This window comes from Chiloscyllium punctatum, chromosome 11 (assembly GCF_047496795.1).
Source record: "Chiloscyllium punctatum isolate Juve2018m chromosome 11, sChiPun1.3, whole genome shotgun sequence".
NCBI classification, from domain to species: domain Eukaryota; kingdom Metazoa; phylum Chordata; class Chondrichthyes; order Orectolobiformes; family Hemiscylliidae; genus Chiloscyllium; species Chiloscyllium punctatum.
In genome coordinates, this window is record NC_092749.1 from 87,603,055 (window position 1) to 87,625,009 (window position 21,955).

Below are 21,955 nucleotides of genomic sequence, written 5' to 3' on the forward strand. Positions count from 1 at the left end.
AGCGAGAAAACTGGTAGTGGCTTAATGTGAGGGTTATCACATCTCAGGCCAGCAGAGTATTTATTTGCTTGTGGGATGTGGGCATTGCTGGCTGGCCAGCATTTATTGGGCACTCCTAGCTGCCTTTGTCTTCCTAACCCATTTTAAACAGTTAATTGATAGTCAACCACTTTTCTCTGGGTCTGGAGTCACATGTAGATCCATAGAGATGTACAGAATGGAAACAGACCCTTCAGTCCAACCCGTCCATGCCGACCAGATATCCCAACCCAATCTAGTCCTACCTGCCAGCACCCGGCCCATATCTCTCCAAACCCCTCCTATTCATATACCCATCCAAATGCCTCTTAAATGTTGCAATTGTACCAGCCTCCTCCACATCCTCTGGCAGCTCATTCCATACACGTACCACCCTCTGTGTGAAAATGTTGCCCCTTAGGTCTCTTTTATATCTTTCCCCTCTCACCCTAAACCTATGCCCTCTAGTTCTGGACTCCCCAACCCCATGGAAAAGACTTTGCCTATTTATCCTATCCATGCCCCTCATAATTTTGTAAACTTCTATAAGGTCATGCCTCAGCCTCCACGCTCCAGGAAAAACAGCCCCAGCCTGTTCCGCCGCTCCCTGTAGCTCAAACCTCCAACCCTGGCAACATCCTTATAAATCTTTTCTGAACCCTTTGAAGTTTCACAACATCTTTCCAATAGGAAGGAGACCAGAATTGCAGGCAATATTCCAACTGTGGCCTAACCAATGTCCTGTACAGCCGCAACATGACCTCCCAATCCTGTACTCAATACTCTGACCAATAAAGGAAAGCATACCAAACGCCACCTTTACTATCCTATCTACCTGCGACTCTACTTTCAAGGAGCTATGAACCTGCACTCCAAGGTCTCTTTGTTCAGCAACACTCCCTAGGACCTTACCATTAAGTGTACAAGTCCCGCTAAGATTTGCTTTCCCAAAATGCAGCACCTCGCATTTATCTAAATTAAACTCCATCTGCCACTTCTCAGCCCATTGGCCCATCTGGTCAAGATCCTGTTGTAATCTGAGGTAACCCTCTTCGCTGTCCACTACACCTCCAATTTTGGTGTCACCTGTAAACTTACCAACGGTACCTCTTATGCTCGAATCCAAATCATTGATATAAATGACACAAAGTAGAGGGCCCAGCACCGATCCTTGTGGCATTCCACTGGTCACCGGCCTCCAGTCTGAAAAACAACCCTCTTCCACCACCCTCTGTCTTCTACCTTTGAGCCAGTTCTGTATCCAAATGGTTAGTTCTCCCTGTATTCCATGAGATCTAACCTTGCTAATCAGTCTCCCATAGGGAACCTTATCGAACGCCTTTCTGAAGTCCATATAGATCACATCTACTGCTCTGCCCTCATCAATCTTCTTTGTTACTTCATCAAAAAACTCAATCCAGTTTGTGAGACATGATTTCCCCCACACAAAGCCAAATTGACTATCCCGAATCAGTCCTTGCCTTTCCAAATACATGTACATCCTGTCCCTCAGGATTCCATCCAACAACTTGCCCAGCACAGAGGTCAGGCTCACTGGTCTTCCGGCACCTCACCTGTGACTATCGATGATACAAATATCTCAGCAAGAGGCCCAGCAATCACTTCTCTAGCTTCCCACAGAGTTCTCTGGTACACTTGATCAGGTCCTGGGGGGTTTATCCACCTTTAACCATTTCAAGACATCCAGCACTTCCTCCTCTGTAATCTGGACATTTTGCAAGATGTCACCATCTATTTCCCTACAGTCTATATCCTCCATATCCGTTTCCACAGTAAATACTGATGCAAAATATTTATTTAGTTTCTCCCCCATTTTCTGTGGCTCTACCTAGAGGCCGCCTTGCTGATCTTTGAGGGGCCCTATTCTCTCCCTAGTTATCCTTTTGTCCTTAATATATTTGTAAAACCCCTTTGGATTCTCCTTAATTCTATTTGCCAAAGCTATCTCAAGTCCCCGTTTTGCCCTCCTGATTTCCCTCTTAAGTATACTCATACTTTTTACTCTTCTAAGGATTCACTCATTCTATCCTGTCTGTACCTGACATATGCTTCCTTCTTTACAAATTTTCTTCTCTGCAGGACATTGATTAGCCAGATGAATTTTTTTACAAAAATCAGAAATGGTTTCACTGTGAGATTCTGAATTCCAGACTCTCTCTCATTGAATTAAAGCTCCACCATCTGGAGGAATTTGAACCAGGATCCCAGAAACTTTGAAATTGTGTCCCCTTGAATGGATTAAAAGGAAAGTCCTTCATGGTAACTTCAGCTGGTGCAGGAACCGAACCCATGCCGTTGGCATCACTCTGCATCACAAATCGCCTATTCAGCTATCTGAACACAACCCCCTGTTCAGATCAGTAGGAATGCATACTGAAGACTGCCAGCAACTCATTAAAAGTCATTGTAATATGCACAGGCAAGCAACAAATTCAAATTCACCTGCGCAGAATGTAAATGTAGTTTTTCAAAGGCATGGTTGTGAAAATTGTGGTTTGAAATTTTCAGAAGAAACTTGATTCATACAATATTTATACGTGATAAGATTGGGTTTCTTTGTTGCATAATGTGAAAGCAGCACATTAATCTGTTGTTTGAAGTGATGTGGATGTGCCTGATGGTTGTTGCATTTCTGCAAAGGTTTGCTTCCCTTCATAATCTTGCTGTGATGGTGGTTTGAGTGTTTTTTTAATAGTCATTTGCTTTATGCTTGGGGTAGTTATTGAGGGAGTTGCCACAACATCCCAAGTTAATTACAGATTATTCAGATCATTTGCCACTACCTTGTGTGCCGACGTGCAGTAATAGAGTCAAAAGAGATATATAGCATGGAAACAGACCCTTTGGTCCAACCCATCCATGCTGACCAGATATCCCAACCCAATCTATTCCGCCTGCCAGCACGCAGCTCATATCCCTCCAAACCCTTCCTATTCATATACCTATCCAGATACCTTTTAAATGTTGCAATTGTACTAACTTCCACCACTTGCTCATTCCATACATGTACCACCCTCCTTGTGGAAAAAGTTGCCCTTTAGGTGTCTTTTATGTCTTTCCCCTCCCCCTAAACCTATGCCGTCTAGTTCTGGACTCCTCCACTCCAGGGAAAAGACTTTGTCTATTTATCCTATCCATGCCCCTCAAGATATTATAAACCTCTATAAGATCACCCCTCAGCCTCCAACGGTCCAGGGAAAACAGCCCCAGCCTATTCAACCTCCCCCAATAGCTCAGTAGAACAGAGGATCAGTTCTAATATCCCTCTGTTGATTCCAAGATTTTAGCCTTCAGGATTTTCAGCCTATCTGGAAATCTGCTCCATATTTCGTCTCTTTGTGTGAAGAACGAATCTGATATCAGATTAAGTACCAACTTGATCCTATGTAACCTAGTTCTCCTTTCAGTTAAATTGAAGGTGTTCTGAATTTTTTTTCTCAATCCCTAAATTTGAATGCCTGTCAAATCTTCTTTCAGGTGACATTATTCTTAACTAGGTGAAAATAATTCTGTAGACTACTTAAAACTTTTTTGTATTGGACAAAGCATTAAATAAGTAATTTTCAAATGGTGTAGACTATCCTTTATTGTCACATGTACTCCAGTATAGAAATGCAGGAATACAATGAAAACTTTTTACAATGGCTGCGTTTAATGGTGCCATCTTAAGTACAAGCACCTAGGTACAAATCTTAGAGTTTTAAAAAAAAAGTGTTGTTACAGAGTGAAAAACGACATAGATTCGCATGAAACAGTGAAAAAGTCTAGAATGATGTGACCATAAGCACTTAAGTTCCAGTGTGTGCCTGCAGGCTCAGAATACGAGGCCATGTAGCGTCTACATGTTGGCCTCTGTCCTGCACTGCTCTGGAATTCGTCCTGTGCTCGCTCTTCCTGTGTTTGCTCTGCTTCTCGAATCCACTTTCCACTTAGGACAGAGGAAAGAGAAGTTATGAAGAGGAGGAAAAAGAAGGCAAAGAGACAAGCAAGCAGAGGAGCTCTGATCGAAATGTCCTACCCTGCCAGGATCTTTTAATTTGAGCATATAACAATGTAATAGTAATAATGGGGACTTCAATCAATAGAAGGATTGGACAAATTAAGTTGATAAAGGTAACCTAGAAGATTGTTAAATAATTTTGGGCCAATTTCTTTTTGGAACCAGTAGAAACCGGAGTATAGATGAGAAAAAAGATCTATTCATTTAAATTTTTCATCCTACAATTGTCAGGACATTTTCAAGAATAACAGTTTAAAGAGGAACAATGTACCGTATGGGAAGAGAGTGCTGTTTCTTTGGTGAGTGGACTCTGGCAGAGGATTTGCCATGGAGAATGCACCAGTTAGATGACAAGTGTAAGTTGACCAGAATCAATCTGCTGGTTTAAAACAAAGGAGTCTTTGCAGTTAACTGGCAGTGGTCATCTAGTACTGTATATTCACCATAACAATGATCTACCAATCAACAGACACACCTTAGTGTATAAAATGTTCACCCTTACATTGGTATAAGTTTAGTGAGTTTTGAGAAGATTTAGAGCTCAGGTTGAGGTTCTGGATGTAAGTTTGCTCGCTGAGCAAGAAGGTTTGTTTTTAGACGTTTCATCATCATACTAGGTAACTTAGTCAGTGAGCATTCGGTGAAGCACTGGTGGTATGGCTCGCTTTTTATTTGTGTGTAGGTGTCTGGGTTGGTGATGTCATTTCCTATGGTGATGTTATTTCCTGTTCTTTTTCTTAGGGGTGTTAAATGGGATTCAAGTCAATGTGTTTGTTGCTAGAGGTCCGGTTGGAATGCCATGTTTCGAGGAATACTCATGCGTGCCTCTGTTTGGCTTGTCCTAGGATGGATGTATTGTCTCAATCAAAGTGGCGTCCTTCCTCACCTGTATGTAAAGATACTAGTGAGAGTGGCTCATGTCTTTTTGTGGCTGGTTGATGTTCACGTATCCTGGTGACTAGTTTTCTGCCTGTTTGTCCAATGTAGTGTTTGTTACGGTTCTTACAAGGTATTTTGTAAATGACATTAGTTTTGCTTGTTGTCTGTATAGGGTCTTTCAAGTCCATTAGCTGCTGTTTTAGTTTGTCGGTGGGTTTGTGCCAAGAGGTCTGAGAAGTCTGGCAATCATTTCTGAGACGTCTTTGATGTAGGGGAGTGTGGTTAAGGTTTTTGGACTAGTCTTGTCTGTTTGTTCGTGTTTGTTGCTGAGAAATTGGTGGACTCTGTTCATTGGGTACCCGTTCTTTTTGAATACATGGTATAGATTACTTTCCTCTGTTCTTTGTAGTTCCTCTGCTGCAGTATGTGCAGATATTGGAATGATTGCTTCTGTAGTTCATTGTTTGTTTGGTTCGTATCTTTTGTTTTCCTGGAGATGCTGGTTTGAAGTTCTCCATGGCTGTTTGCTTTACTGCGACATCTAGGAATGGTAGTTAGTTGTTTTCCTCTTCTTTAGTGAATTTTATGCCAGTTGATGGTCTTGAAGGTTTCCTCTAATTTGTTTCATTTCGTGATGACAAAGGTGTCATCCATGCAGCAGACCCAAAGTTTGGGTTGAATGGTTGGCAGAGCTGTTTGCTCAAGTCTCTGCATTACTGCCTCTGCTAAGAGCCCTGATATCGGAGATCCTGTAGGTGTTCCGTTGACTTGTCTGTAGGTTCTGTTGGTGAAAGTGAAGCGGGTGGTGAGGCATAGGTCCACTAGCTTGACGGTATTCTCCTTGCAGATGAAGTTGATGGTGATTGGTGTATGTGCCTTTTGGTTCTTCTAATACTGTAGTCAGTGTTTCCTTGGTTCGGTTGATGTTGCTGGATGTGAATAGGGCTGTTACATCAAAGCAGACCATTATTTCATCCTCTTCTATCTTGGTGTCTTTGGTCTTCAGGACAATCACCTATACAGTGTATTCAAAAAGAACGGGTACCCAATGAACAGTCTGCCAATTTCTCAGCAACAAACACACAAACCCTAGCCACTCTCCCCTACATCAAAGACATCTCGGAAATGCTTGTCAGACTACTCAGACTGCTTGGCACAAACCCACCAACAGCTAATGAACTTGAAAGACCCTATACAGACAACAAGCAAAATTAATGTCATTTACAAAATACCTTGCAAGAACCGTGACAAACAGGCAGAAAACTGGCCACCAGGATATATGAACATCAATTAGCCATAGAAAGGCATGATCCATTCTCACTAGTATCTTTACATACAGATGAGCAAGAACATCACTTTGACTGGGATAACACATCTACCCTAGGACAAGTCAAACAGAGACACGCACAAGAATTCCTAGAAGCATGGCATTCCAACCAGACCCCCCTCAGGAAACACATTGACTTGAATCCCATTTACTAACCCTGAGAAAAAGGACAAGAAATAACATCACCACAGGAATTGATGTCACCAACCCAAGGAAACCCAAACACAATTATAAAAAGTGAGCCATAACATCAGTGCTTCACCGGAGGCTCTCTGATGATGATACCTAGTATGGTGACAAAACTTTTGAAAGCAAACCTTCCACCTCAGTGAGCAAACTTACATCTATTGGTATTCTTGTGACTTTTGTAATGTCTTGTTAAATGCAAGATGAGCACCTTCGACATACGGCCTTTTGGCAGTGCCCAAGTGCAGTACTACCAAACATCAATTAGGAACAGTGCAGTTTTAGATCAAATTTTGTGTAATGGGGAAGGTTAATTAGTAATGTCATATCAATAAGTCCTTTTACAAAAGAAATCATTAATACATTTGAATTGCACAATAAGTTTCAGAGAGGCTAAGCCTGAGCAGTATATGTCAGTCCAAGACAAGAACTTTTAAATGAACCAGTTACAATATATTGAGGGCACAGTTGTCTTTGGTTGATTGGGTAAGCAGAAAGAAAGGAAAGGTAGCAAACATAGAATAGGAAAAATTTAAAGACATGATTCAAATTATTAAACAATATACTCCAATTATTAAAAAAAATAAACTCCAACAAGAAAGATCCATTGTAGATCACTGAGATGGTTAATTATGGCTGTTCTTTATATAGATTTAGATTTATAAATGTAGATTGAAAGAGGCCTAGGATGTTGCAAAATAAGTCTGAGGGCAGTTTTAAAACTAAGTGTCATCAACGTTTTTTGACAAGAAAGAAAAAGACATTAAACTAAACAGGGATTTAAAGATATATTGTAAAAGTATGTGTGCAAAAAAACAAAAGTAAATGTTAGTCCCTTAGGGACAAAAGAAATTATTATGGGGATGGGGAAATAGAATATTTTGTTTGACTTCACAGAAAACTCTCATTACATGTCAAAAGTCAAGGGTAACCAAGAACTAATGAGAGTGAACAGTTTAAGGTAATTAATATCAAAGAGAACTTATTGAAGCTTCGAAGATTAAAAGTCAGTAAATCCCCAGGATCTGATTATTAATTTTAGAATCCTAGGATGGAGGTCATGGTCATGATTTTCTAAATTCTGATTCTGTGATGTTTTCAACAGATTGGAAATTAACAAATATAACATCTATTTTCATAATTAAAAGGGAAGCAAACTGGGAACTGCAGACCAGTTAGTTATCAAGAAAGTATCGAAATCTTATTTTTAAATGTATTCAAGGTCAGAAAACAAACTTATGATCTCTGAGAATGAAACGATATGATTGGTAGGAAAGTGGAGTTGAGTCAGAAAGTCAACCTTGATCATACTGAATGGTGTAGAAAGTTCAAGGGACCCTGTGGTCCAATTCTGTTTTTCGCACTAGGGATTAGCCTAATTAGGATTTGAATGCATTGCATTCCTTGATCACTGCTGGTCATTCATTCACCTAGAGGCAAGTCCTTGGCCTGTGATGCTACTTCCTGAACCATTTTTAGTGCTGGTTTACGATTGCTTTCTACCCCCAACGGCAGGGCAATGATGCAGGTCCCAAGTCTACTTCAGCTGGAATGGCAGTCAAATGCACACTTCTGGCATTTTTCTGAACCACATGTTGATCATCTAACCACCTTAGCTAACCAATTAACTTATGATCAGACATTCACGGTGCAATCTAGTGAACACTACATTTGATCATTATACTTTTCACTTGCAGTGCCAAATTGTAGAATACCTGCAATACGCAAGACATGTGTTTGATCTCCATTGCCTGCATATGTTTATTAGAATTTACTCGAATTCCTGGATCTCTTTTTAGCTCCATTTTAGCTACAGTGTATTGCAACACTAGACACCAAAGGCTACTTTTTTTTTTATTTTTAGGTGTATCACTATCTTGTCTGCAATAAATTATGTCTGCAGTTTTATCCACTTAAATGTCTTGCCAATCTCATCCTTTAATCTCTTGCCTGCTTAGTTTGATTGCAATGCCAATCCAATTATGGTCTCCTTTGTAAATGTGATGACTTTACTTTAAGTTTTGATATTCACATACATTAAATTTATCTATTTAATCTTAAGACTGGTACTTTTCACGTCACTTGCTAATATGATCTCACACATCTTACTCTTTTCACTTTTCTAGTTCTGCTCTGTACAGTCTATATTCTGTTTTGTTTCTTGTGTGTGTAAAGAACCTGACTTAAAACTTTTTCTCTGTTTCACTTTGGTCCTTATTGACAGCCGTCTGGGAGTTTTAACCCTGGATGCCTTTCTTTATCCCTCATGGAATCTTCTCTTGGAAGCCCTTCCACTGCCATTTTACAGTTTTATTTGTACGTCTTTGATTCCGTTCCACCTGTATCCAGTTCTTTTTTTAAAAGTTTACCACTGTTAGCTCTCCTCTTTCTGTCCCACCTTGTGTGTTTGTGCACTTGATTTATATGTTTTTCCAAAACAGTTCTAAAACTAGTGATGTTTTGATTCCTGTTCTAAAAAGCTAACCTGCTGAAACATATTGCACTTTCCCACTTCATTCCCCTGAACTAGGTCCAGCAATTGTGCCTTTAACCCAGAAACCTGTTGATCAAGAAAGTACACATATCAGGTATTCTTTCTAATTGCTTTTTATTATTTTCCAAATCTATATTATTTTCTACTCTGTACTCTGATAATTGAAGTCTTCTATTTATCACTATTTTAAGGTTCTTGTATCTTCCTGATGAAAGATTCAGACTTGAAATGTTGACTTCCCTGCTCCTCAGATGCTGCTTGATCTGTTGTGTTTTTTTCTAGCTCAAGTCTAATTCTCCCAGAAGTCTAACCAACACTCAAGTACTTCATTCTTCTCCAGGGTTGGAACTACATCTTTGATTATATTACCACAGTTTTAAAAAAATTTTTTCTTCAAAACCAGCTATAGCTAGGAATATTAAGTTCCCAGTCCTCCCCTCCTTCAAGATGGGTCTCCTGTTATTGCTACTGTCTCATCCTGTATAGCAAATTGTGTCTGCACTCACCACGATTAGTTATTCTAAATCCATATAGGTCTGCTTCTTAGCTTGACTCATATCTCATGTCTCATTTTTTCATTACACCCTTTTGTTTTTAAAAATTATATTCTCTTTATTCTAATGTTTTTTGCTTCTATTAAATCTCCTGGAGTCGTTCTTTCTCCTTTCTGATCCTCCTTACTGTGCTTTTTCCCTGCCAGATTAGTTTAAACCTTCCCCATGTTGAGTCATAGAGATGTATAGCATGGAAACTGAACTTTTGGTCCAACTCCTTCATGCTGACCAGATATCCTAACTTAATCAAGTTCCTTTTCCCAGCACTTGGTCCATAACCCTCTAAACCCTTCCTATTCATATACCCTCCGTCTGCCTTTTAAATGTTATAATTGTAGCAGTTTCCACCACTTCCTATGGCAGCTCATTGCATGCATGTATCACCCTCTGTGTGAAAAAGTTGCCCCTTGGGTCCCTTCAAAATTTTTCCCTCCTCACCCTAAACTTTTGCCCTGTAGTTCTGGGCTCCCCAGCCCCAGGGAAAAGACCTTGTCGATTTATTCTATCCATACCCCTCATAATTTTATAAACCTCTATAAGGTCAGCCCTCAGCGTCTGACGCTTTAGGGAAAACAGCCCTAGCTTCTTCACCTCCTTTATTGAGCAATAATCTCACAACCCTGCCAACATCCTTTTCTAAACCTTTTCAAGTTTCACAACATCCTTCCTATAGTAGAGAGACCAGACTTGCACACAGTATTCCAAAAGTGGCCTAACCAATGTCCTATACAGCTGCAACATGACCTTCGAATTCCTTTACTCAGTATCCTGACCAATAAAGGAAAGTATACCAAATGTCGCCTTCATTATCCTATCTACCTGCAAAAACGAACTATGAACTTGCACACCAAGGTCTCTTTGTTCGGCAACATTCCCCAGGACCTTACCATTAAGTGTGTAAGTCCTGCTCTGATTTGCCTTTCCATAATGCAGCACCTCACATTTATCTAAATTAACTTCCATCTGCCACACTTCAGCCCACTGGCCCATCTGATCAAGATCCTGTTGTAATCTGAGGAACCTTCGCTGTCCACTACACCTCCAATTTTTGTGTCATCTGTAAATTTACTAACTATTTCTCCAATATTCACATCCAAATCACTTATATAAATGACAGAAAAGCAGTGGACCCAGCACTGATCCTTGTGGCACTCCACTAGTCACTAGCCTCCAGTCTGAAAAGCAACCCTCCATCACCACCCTCTGTATTCTACCTTCGAGCCAGTTCTGTACCCAAATGGCTCATTCTCTGTGTATTCCATGAGATCTAACCTTGCTAACCAGTCTACCATGAGGAACCTGATTGAATGCCTTACTGAAGTCCATAGAGATCCACCGCTATGCCCCCATCAATTCTTTGTTATTTCAATAAACTCAAATCAACTTTGTGAGACATGGTTTCCCATGTACAAAGCCATGTTGATGATCTCTAATCTGCCCTTGCCTTTCTAAATACATGTAAATCCTGTCCCTCCGGATTCTCTCCAACAACTTGTCCATCAGCAAAGTCAGGCTCACTGGTCTATAGTTCCTTGGCTTTTTGTAACCTCCCTTCTTTAACAGTGGCACCATGTTAGTCAACCTCCAGTCTTCCGGCACCTCTCCTGTGATTATTGATAATACAAATTTCTCAGCAAGGGGCCCAGCACACACTCCCCTAGCTCCCCACTGAGTTCTAGGGCACACCTGATTATGTCCTGGGGATTTATCCACGTTTGTGTTTTATGCTGTCCAGCAACACCACCTCTGTAATATGCACATTTTTCAAGATGTCACCATCTATTTCCCCACATTCTATATCTTCCATGACCTTCTCCACTGTAAACACTGATACAAAGTACTTTTTTCATATCTCCTGAGGTTCCACACAGAGGCTGCCTTGCTGATCTTTGAGGGGACCTATTCTCTCACTGGTTACCCTTTTGTCCTTAACGTAATTATAAAATCTCTTTGGATTCTCCTTAAACCTATTTGCCAAAGCGCTCTCATGTCCCCTTTTTGCCCTCTTGATTTTCCTCTTAAGTACACTCCTACTGCCTTTATAGTCTTCTCAGCATTCACTCCTCCTCTAGTGTCCATACATGACATATGCTTCCTTTTTCTTAACCAAACCCTCAATTTCTTGAGTCATCCAACATGCCCTACACCCACTTAGCCCTGCCTTTCTCCCTAACAGGAATATACTGTCTTTGGACTCTTATCTCATTTTTGAAGACTTTCCTTTTTCTAGCCGTCCCTTTTACCTGCAAACATCTGCCCCCAATCCACTTTTGAAAGTTCTTGCCTAATACCATCAAAGTTGGCCTTCCTCCAATTTAGAACTTCAACTTTTAAATCCAGTCTATCCTTTTTCATCACTATTTTAAAATTAATAGAATTATGGTCGCTGGTCCCAAAGTGCTCCCCCACTGACACCTGCCCTGCCTTATTTCCCAAGAGTAGGTCAAGTTTTGCACCTTCTCCAGTAGGTACATCCACATACTGAATCAGAAAATTTTCTTGTGCATGGTTATCAAATTCATCTCCATCTAAACCCTTAACACAATGGCAGTCCCAGCCTATGGTTGGAAAGTTAAAATCTCCTACCATAACCACCCTATTATTCTTGTAGATAACTGAAATCTCCTTACAAATTAATTTCTCAATTTCTCACTGACTATTGGGAGATCTATAACACAATCCCAATAAGGTGGTCATCCTTTTCTTATTTCTCAGTTCCTCCCGAATAACATCTCTGGATGTATTCCCAGGAATATCCTCTCTAAGTACAGCTGTAACGCTGTTCCTTATCAAAAATGATGCTTCACCTCCTCTTCTGCCACCACCTCGTTTCCTCTTCCCCCCCCCCCCCCCCCCCCCCCCCCCCCAACTTCTATCCTTCCTATAGCATTTGTATCCTGGAACATTTAAGCTGCCAGTCCTGTCCCTGAGTTACATCTTTGTAATTGCGATGATATCCCAGACCTGTGTTCCTACCCATCTGCCTTCCTGATTCAGCCTCTTTTTCATTGAAAATATTTGCAGTTTAACTTTACAGTCCTACGTTGTTCTTTGCTTTCTTCCTGCCTACCTCGACTGTTTGACACACTCCTTTTCCCAACTGTACCAGTCTCCGATTGATCTCTTTCCTTACTATCTCCCTGGGTCCCAACCCCCCCTCCCCCACAGCCCCCTTCTTTGCTGGTTCAAATCCTCCAGAGCAGCCCTGGCAAATCTCCCTGCCAGTATACTGGTTCCCTTCCAATTCGGGTGCAATCTGACCTCCTTGTACAGGTCACTTCTCCTCTAGAAGAGATTCCAATGATCCAAAAATGTGAACCCTTCTCCCCTGCAGCAGTTCCTCAGTCACGCATTCATCTATCCTCCTCATTCCTACCCTCACTAGCTCATAGCACCAGGTGTAATCCAGATATTACAGCCTTGAGGATTTCCTTTTTTTAAAAATTCCAGCCTAACTTTCTACATTCTCCCTTCAGAATCTCATCCTTTTCCCTTGTGTCGTTGTTTCCAATGTGTACAATGACTGCTGGTCCCTTTCCCCTTGAGAACATTCTGCACCCTCTCTGAGATATCCTTCATACTGGCACCATGGAGGCAACGCATCATTCTTATTTCTTGCTGCTGGCCACTGAAACATCTGTCTGTGCTTCTGACTAGATAGTCCCCTATCGCAATCGATCGCTTGGAACCTGATGTACCCCTCATTAGGGCCATTCTCAGTACCTGAAACTTGGCTGAGAGTTCATCACCCTACATTTTCCAAAACAGCGTACTTGTTTGAAATGAGGATATTCACAGGAGACTCCTTCAAGTCCTGCTGTCCTCTCCTACCTTCCCTGTAGTTAATCATCTACCTGACTGTATCTGCGGCTTTTCTCCCTTCCTATAACTGCCACCCATCACATCCCCTAGGTCTTGTAAATTTCTCATTGGTTGAAGCAGCAGTTAAACACAATCTCTGGTGGCATTTGCAACCAAACATACATCCTGCAGACATAATCATCAGTAACATGGAAACTCTCCCTAATCTCCCGCATCCAACAGGAAGAGCATATCACTCTGTTAAAGGACATCTTTTGCTCCTTCACAATCTACAGACCCAGAAAATACTGCTCTAGGATAAGTTAGTACTTATGGTTTATATTTTAAGTTTAATCAAGAGACAGATCTCAATAAAGCATATACAGAGGAGCCTTGATTATCTGGCATTCAATTATCACAATATCAAATTATCCAGCAAAATTGCAAGGTCCTGATACTTGGCTAAACTGTGTTATCCAGCGTTCGATTATCTGGAATTTGGTTAACTGAACGAAATACTCTCTACCCGTGTCCTTTGGATAATCGAGGTTCCTCTAATTAAGAAAGAACCCTCTCTACTCACTATTGTAGATTTACAGCAGGATTACTCTTAAAACTATGCACTTATCTGCTCCTGTGCTGTGATCTCTATCACACAGGTTCCTCCAAGGACAGCTGTGAATTTCGCTGTTTGTTAATTTTTCCGAGACACACACCGATGTTCAGAAACAAGTGCCTTGTTTTGATCCTTTTCCCCTAAAGTTACAAAACAATGCAACAGCATATAAAATAGTAATTGCTGCTCCTGGAATTTGAGGCAATCACCTCCAACACCTAAAATACATCAAAAAGGAGCAGCTTTTACAGCCGCATTTTTTTTTCCCCATTCTCTCTTGGATTACTCAGATTCCTTCTAAATTCTTTGCAAGGTCATTGGTCCCAACCCTATTGATGCACAGCTTGAGCCCTATGAACAATGCATTGCTATATCTCTCTCTGCCCTTGTTGCAGTAATTTGTCTTATAGTGTTATGGATTTGCATTAGATTGCATTACCCAAGGTGTTGTCCTACTCATTTAATACTTAAATACTGGTTTGAGTGCACCTCACTTGTGGAGGAATCCTACGTTTCTGATTTCTTCCTGCCAAGCCAGCTTGTCACCCACTGAAAGCTACTTACTAGTAAATTTGAAGGGATTGTTTAATTAGGTTGTTGAGATACCTGCAGTACCAATGAAATTTCTAATTACTTGGAAGACTTCTTTCTTTTCTCTCCCCAGTGGTTTTTGTCATTAATAAAACATGTATAGTGTGTAACCTATAAGTCTGCATGCTCATTCATGTTCACTTGAGCCTGAGGGAATGATGATATAGGTAAACCAAGGTTCTCCCCACATTGTGGTTGCCAACTGGTTGTAAATTTTTAACTCCTAAGGTTTTGCCCTAAGCAACACTAGTGGGTGGCTCAGTGTTTGGCACTGGTTCAATTCCAGCCTCTGGGCACCTGTCTTTGTGGAGTTTGCACATTCTCCCCTTGTCTGCGTGTTTTCCTCCGGGTGCTCTGGTTTCCTCCCACAGTCAAGCATGTGCAGGTTAGGTGGATTTGCTGTGCTAAATTGCCCAAAGTGTCCAGGGATGTCCAGGCGAGGTGGATTAGCCAGGGTAAATGCAGGGTTATAGGGGTGTGGAGGTGAGTCTGGATAGAATGCTCTTTGGAGGTTTGGTGTGGACTTGATGGCTGAATCGCCTGCTTCCATACTGTAGGGATTTAGTAGCTGCTTATATGTATCCAAAGCATTTGTGCAACAACTGGAGTAATTTGTTTTTCATTTCTCAGGGAAAACAAAAAATCAGGGGATGTAGCTTCTGAAGATATTGAATCAGATGAATATTCTGATGAATCTAGCATTGAAGGTTTTTATGGAACTTCACCACCTAGTACTCAACGACAGATAAAACGCATGTCAACTAAACATCACAGGAATAACGTTGGGAAAACAGACAGTCGCTCTGGTAATAAAGGTTAGTATGATTCAAAAGTTTGCTTTGCTTTCCTTTCCATTAGTATCTTGTAATGAAAGAGTGTACTACTATTAAATAATCCCAGTTTTGAAATTGATTGTTTATAGCAGTGGTTGCTGTCTAGGATGGGTACTGACTTTACCTGATACAAGGATACTTCAATTCATTTTTTAAACTAGCATTGGTCAAGTTGAGCTATTTTCCATTTTGCACCAACTTTATATACTGCATGTAATGTTACTATAAATGTAATAAAACATTTCAAGGCACTTCTTTTATTGTGAAATGCATTTACAACATGGAGTCACAGAGGACCATTTGTTCAGGTGACCTAAAGTTTAGTCAAGGTATGTTTGCAGTATTTCAGTTGCTTAACCAACATGTTGTACAGTTCCAGCTTAACCTCCATACTCTTGTCTTTATTGGTTGGAGTCAAGGAGGTAGATTTTAAGGAGTGTGTTAAGGGAGGGAAACTAAGTCAACAGGTAGAGTGTTTTCGTGAGGTTATTCCAGAGCTTGGAGCCTAAGCTGCTGAAAGCTCAGCTACCAGTGCTGAAACAATTAAAATTGGAGATAGATAAGGCTTACAGACTTGTTCATAGATATCTTCAGCACAGAAGGATATTTGGCACATTGTAAGTCTGTTGACAATGATCTGACTAGATGAATTCCATTTTCCGTTGCTTGGCCTAGAGTACTGGAAACTGTGGCAAGGCAAGTAAATATCTAAATACTGCCTAAATGTTATGAGTGTATGATTCTAACACCCTTTTTTAGGTGTTGAGTTCACACTCCCACCACCCTCTGGGTGAAACATTTCTCCCAAAACTCCCTTCTTAGACTATCTGTTGTCATCAAACTGCCCCTTGATTATTGATCCTTCTACTAACAGAAAAAGTGCTTTCCTATCCACCTTGTCTATACCCTCATAATCTTGTACACCTCTATCAGGTCCCCTTTCAACCTTTGCTTAAAGAGAAACAACCACAGCCTATCCAGTCTTTGCTCACAGCTCAGATCCTCCAGCCCAGGCAGCATCTCTTCTGCATCTTCTGTAGTGTAGTTACATCCTTCTTATAACTTGGTGACCAAAATTTCATGCAGTACTTCACTTATGGCTTAACTAGCATTTTATACAGTTCCAACTTAATGTCCATATTCTTGTTTTATTGGCTGAGGCGAAGAATACAGGTATTCCAAGTATTACCTTAGCCACCTTATTTGAGAGTCAATAGATACCTATTAGCTAGAATTGCTCTTTTACCTTCAGGGATCTGTGGTTATGCACACTAAGGTCTGTCTGATGCTCGGTAATTTTCAGGGTTTTGCCATTGATAATCTAATTCCTTGCCTTGTTAGCTGTCCCCAACTCCATTAACTTGGGTATTTCTGGATTAAATTCCATTTTCTGTTTACATTTCCATTTGACCAATTTATTGATATCTTCCTGCAGTATATGGCTATCTTCTTAATTATTTCTTACTACAGCCACTGTTGTCATATAGATTTGCATCCCCTATGTTTAGGTCAAAATCATTAATGTGCAGTAAAACAGCCAAGTTCCTTGCATCAAATCTCATTCTACTGGAACCTGTCTTTCCAGTCACAGAAATATCCCTCGACTAACACCACCACCTTCCTGCCTCTCTGGCAATTTTGGACCCAACATGGCAGTTTCACTTGGATCCTATAGGCTCTTACTTCCTTGACCAGTCTGCCATGAAGGACCTTTATCAAAGCCTTGCTAAGGTTCATGTAAACCACTTCAATGTATTCTCCTCATCATCACTCCTAGTTACTTGCACAACATTCCCTTAAGTCCAAGGTGAATATTCCTAATTAACCTGTCTCTCCCAGTGGAGATATATTGTGTCCTTCAGAATTCTTTTCAATAACTTTAATAACAAGAAGGCATGGTTAGAGGAGTGGAGAAGTCTTGAAGTTTGGGAGAGTTTACAGAGGTGGAGTGGAGTGAAGCTATTGCTTTTGAGAGCTTTTCAAAATAAAGACGAGAATTTTCAAATCAAGACTTCTTCGGATGGTGCACAACAGGAAGCGGAGGAGCGAAAGGGCAAAGGGGAGCCTGAACTCGGACCATTTCCAAGGTAACTAAGGAACAGGGTTTGAGGCAGGGTCAAAAACAAAGGCTTCAGTCTCCCTAATATTTAATTAGAGGATATTTCACACATGCAATGCTGGATGATGCAACTGATTTCTCCCACACCAGTCTTCAGCCACGCATTGAGCTCTCTACCCTTGTTTACCCTATACCAATTCGTATGTGGCTCAGCTGCTAATCTTTGAGGTTCTGCATCTTGATTTAGTACCTACTCCTCTTATTGACTATGCAGATCCTCTTTCCTGCTTCTACCTATGCCACTGGTGCCAACAGGGCCACAAGAACTGGATCCTCCCCTTCCCATTGCAATTTCTGCTCCAGCCTAGAGCCAATATCCTGAACCCTTGCACTGGGCAGACAACAGAGCTGTGTGGACTTGTGCTGTTTGCTGCAGAGCTGTTAGTACCTCTGATTATGCTGTCCTATGCTGCTGCTAATACATTCTTTCTAGTTTTTTCCCTACCCCTCCCCCCAAAGGTTTTTTCTTTGCAAACTTTTCCATGAAGGGACAAGTGGTGCAGAGCAATCCAACTACTTAGAGCATTCCAGGGCACTGAGGCCAGACCTGAGCTTTGCAACACAGAGGACTGATGGAACTTCAGCATGTAGTGATACTTTGTGTTGAGTATGGAGGGTCTACACAGCTTGATGCAGTCACACGCAAAAGTGGCCAGCTTTGAGTATGTCCTGTTCTCTTCTCCCCACACACACAGAGGCAGGACCATACGATCCAGAGTTTTGAATGGTGTCCTTGCAGACACGGTCCATCTTTGACCTTCAGATGAAGTGGAGGATGACTCAGCTGAATGAATTGGCACAGGCTTAGGGAATGGGCCAGATCTACATAGCACGTAAGCTAAGAGTACCTCCCACCTGGTGACCAGGTATTTTTTTAAACCTGTAATCGAAAGGGAGTGGACCTCCCATCTGCTAGTTTCTGCCTCACCTTGGCACTGTGCTGCTCCCAAATTTTGCTGCCACACCCTGGCCCTTCCAAACAATATGCCCAGCATCATCAGATAATCTGTCGAGTTCCCAAAGAAATGACTCCACTCTTGCTTTGATTTTTACCTTGAACTGGTCACAGGTGCTCATGAGTCTGCACACTTAGAGCAGATTCGAGCAGAAAACATGCAAGTCCATGTACAGGGAGGGTTTGACCTGCAGGCCTTTGCTGCCTGCAATAGTGACCTTTCTCGGGTTCACATTCTTCCTGGTGCAAAAGATTGTATGCAACACACAAACAAGGCAGAAGAGAATGGGCAGCTCTGTCTGACTCTAGATCTTATTGGGAAATGGATTCCCATCAATTGATTGAGACTGCACTACTGATATTGGTGTGGAGTAGTCAGATCTAGTTATGGATTCCGTCCTCAAAGTCCATTTCGGAGAGCATGTCCCTCATGTAGGTGTGCAGTATCCTGTCCAAGGCGTCCTTCTGATCCAGGCTGATGAGGCAGGCGTCCACCCTCCTGTCCTGCATTCGTATCCTTGAGAACGAGGCTCTTTCAAATTTTCCTGCTTTGTATAGCGCAGGTTTGGTTGGGGTGAATCATCCCAAAACAGTCTTGACCAGGTTGGCGATGGTCTCAGATAGGATTTTATAATCTGTATTCAACAGTGAAATTGGTCTCCAGTTTCTAATTTCCTCCCACTCTTTGTGATGCCACTCTTTGTTTTTCCCCAATGAGATCTGACTGCAGGTCCCTCTTCCCAGCCTGCCTTGCTGTGATGGTGACTGCAGGCCCTACAGTTTGTTGAAAGAAGCAAAATGAGGTAGGTAATGCTTAGAGATGAAAGTGGAAAGACTTAGTGAGGATATGGAATCAGCACCTGGTTGGTGGTTAAAATAGGGCATTGAGATTATGAAGATCCTGATCTGCTTAAGAAAATGACCAGCGAGGCAGTGGAATTAGTGGCAACTGTACAGAATCTAGCAGGGATTTAAGAGGATATGATTTAGTTTTGATCTACTAAGCTAAAATGAAACTGCATTGATCTAAGATTGGATTTCTGTGAAGCACTCTGAGCATATATAGGCAGTGAATTGATTGAGAGGGGTAGTGAGAATGTAAGTCTGATTGTTTGTATACATGCAGAATCTGATCTAGTGTGTTGAAGATATGCTGAGCATGGACCCTTGGGCACTTGGTAATGGAACAAAATTCAAAAGATCAGCCATTGTTGTGGATACACTGCTTATAATATAATGGGTAATTGTGAAACCACCCAAAATTAGACCACTTGAGATGGCTAAATGTCCTTGTAATCCGAATCATTTGTTTTGTACACTGAATTAAGATTTACTAGCTTCTGTTTTATCATTTGAAGTCATACCATTCTTTTCCACATGAATTAACTGTCAAAAGATCTTAAAACCCCTTCTCCATTCTAGACTCTCCATTTTGTCCAATATGACTCTTCCACACTACCTTAAATAGATAAATGCACGTTGAACCACACAACATATACATCAACAGCAATTTATGTATAATATTGAAATATTGTGTTTGAAAAGCACATTAACACTTGCGGCTCAGTTGTGTTGTTGTGGAAATTGTTTTAGGCCATTGATTTTGACGTGAAGCAATGTTGAGGAAGCCACTGATATTCCAGAAAGTATTTCTGTTAATCCTACACTGCAGAAAAGATTCCTTAATCTGATTCTGTTCTAATATGTTTCTGGTAAACCCTTTTATTGTAGAAACTCCAGCAGTTCAAATCTTACTATTAGAATTCTAATGTGACTAGTGCTGTATTTGACATCAGCAGTGAGAAACTGTAAGATGCTCTGACAGGCAGCAATTCTATAAAATAAGAGCATTTTGTGCTCTAGATCAAAGATTTAGCTAATTATAACCTGCATAATCCAACAATTCATTACATGCAATGTGTAATTCCTTTACAATTTTGAAAAAAAAAGCATAAATGTTAATGGGGATATATTACACATCAAATGAGACCCAGCATGGTCTGTAAATCTAATACAAGATACTTAGTGTGAAATTGCAATTTAAAGTATCTAAGTGGAGTTATTAATATATAATTAGAATGAAAAGGATGTGTTAAACCCTGTGGCCTTTTACATAGTACTGTGAATGGTTTCACATACTGCCAGTGCATTCCTTTTTTTAAAGCAATTAAATATTTAGTATTATAAAAGTTTCATTTCCCTTTGCATTCTGAATAAATTAGTTATTAAATTTATTTTTGCTCTGTTTGTCCACTAGAATAACTCCAGATAATGTGGGAATAATACAATATGCAGCTGTCATCACACTGGGTAGGCTCACAGATGGACTTTAATGACATTGAAGCTCGTATGAGAGCCCATCTTTTTTTGGGTAAGGGTCCTAAGTTCAATTCAATTCCTAACCAGGGTGAAAGTAAAATGCATTTAGATTTTATATATATATATATATGTTGCTTCTTAACATTGCAATATCCATTTAATGAAAATTGTGGCTATCTTTGGGTATATAACTACTTTCTCTTGAGAAATAAATTGAAAAGACCTCTACCTGTAGGATTGATCAAACTTGGGGTCATTCCAGCATGATTTGTGAAAATCCATTTTAGATCACAGCTAAGAGTCAATGTTCTCTCATGGTTTTATATGTAGAGTTGTATCATTCATTAGGCTTCAGTAACAGTTTGAGGTAGAGGATACCAATTCCAGTGCCATTAGAAATGGATCTTTTCAGGCAAAATTCAGTATATGCGTGTTGGTCTGACTTGGGTAGCCGTAATCTTAAATTGAGCTGTTTTTCATGTTGCACTTAACAGAATAAGTGACCACTGTCATAGTCAGTTGGTTCAAAGATTATCTGGACTTTCTCTGGAAGGTTGAAATCTGGACAACGACATCTTGTCAGTTACCTAGCTTACCCTAAGAGGTAGGGCTGTTGCTATTTTGTAGTTTGGTGTGTAAACCAGTGGGACTTTCAGACAAGTACATGGTTTTATTGGATGCTCCATTATACTTTGTTAGCTATCAGCTATTGAATGTATTTGTGGAGGGTGATTTCCCTGTGGACAGCAGCAGGTGAGTATGTATTAGTGAAGGAAACCGCTTGAGCTGTGTTGATCTCATTTGTTAAGTTTCTTTTATATGTTGTTGGCTGTTGACTGGAATCGTCAGTATCTTCGCGTTTAAGAAATAATTTGTCACCTACCAACCTATTGAAACATTTGGACACTTAAGCACTTGCCTCAATATGGTAGCTACTGTTGTGAAAAAGGTTAATATGTTCATCCCTTGTTAACCCCATAATCTGCAGGTATTCCCTTTTGATGCTTCAGCGGACATCAGAAAAATTATCAAAGGGTCAAGTTGCAGAAACCTTCATGAATAGTGTAAATGTGCTTGGCGTTGATCCTGACTGGATCACTTGGGCCCATATTTTAGATTACCATGTAGAATCTATGGAAAACCTACTTGTTAAATCTTAAAATTTTCCCTCTCCTTCCTTTCTGTATTAATCAGGAAGACGAAAGGAAATTCTAGAAGTTTCCTATGGAGCATAGAGGCTAG

At 40.6% G+C, this 21,955-nt stretch overlaps 1 protein-coding gene across 7 annotated transcripts in view; it reads left to right on the forward strand.

Annotated features, from left to right (window-relative positions):
• map3k4 (mitogen-activated protein kinase kinase kinase 4) overlaps nucleotides 1-21,955 on the forward strand; it is a 204,090-nt gene that overhangs the window by 48,147 nt on the left and 133,988 nt on the right. For 5 of the 7 annotated variants that reach the window (XM_072581200.1, XM_072581199.1, XM_072581197.1 and 2 more), the window contains one exon: nucleotides 15,118-15,302. The exons of 1 other annotated variant lie outside the window; for it this stretch is intronic. In XM_072581200.1, coding sequence (XP_072437301.1) covers nucleotides 15,118-15,302 — 185 coding nt within the window. Of the gene's footprint in view, nucleotides 1-15,117; nucleotides 15,303-20,655; nucleotides 20,766-21,955 lie in introns of those variants that run through there. One more of the 7 variants, XM_072581198.1, reaches the window with a different exon arrangement.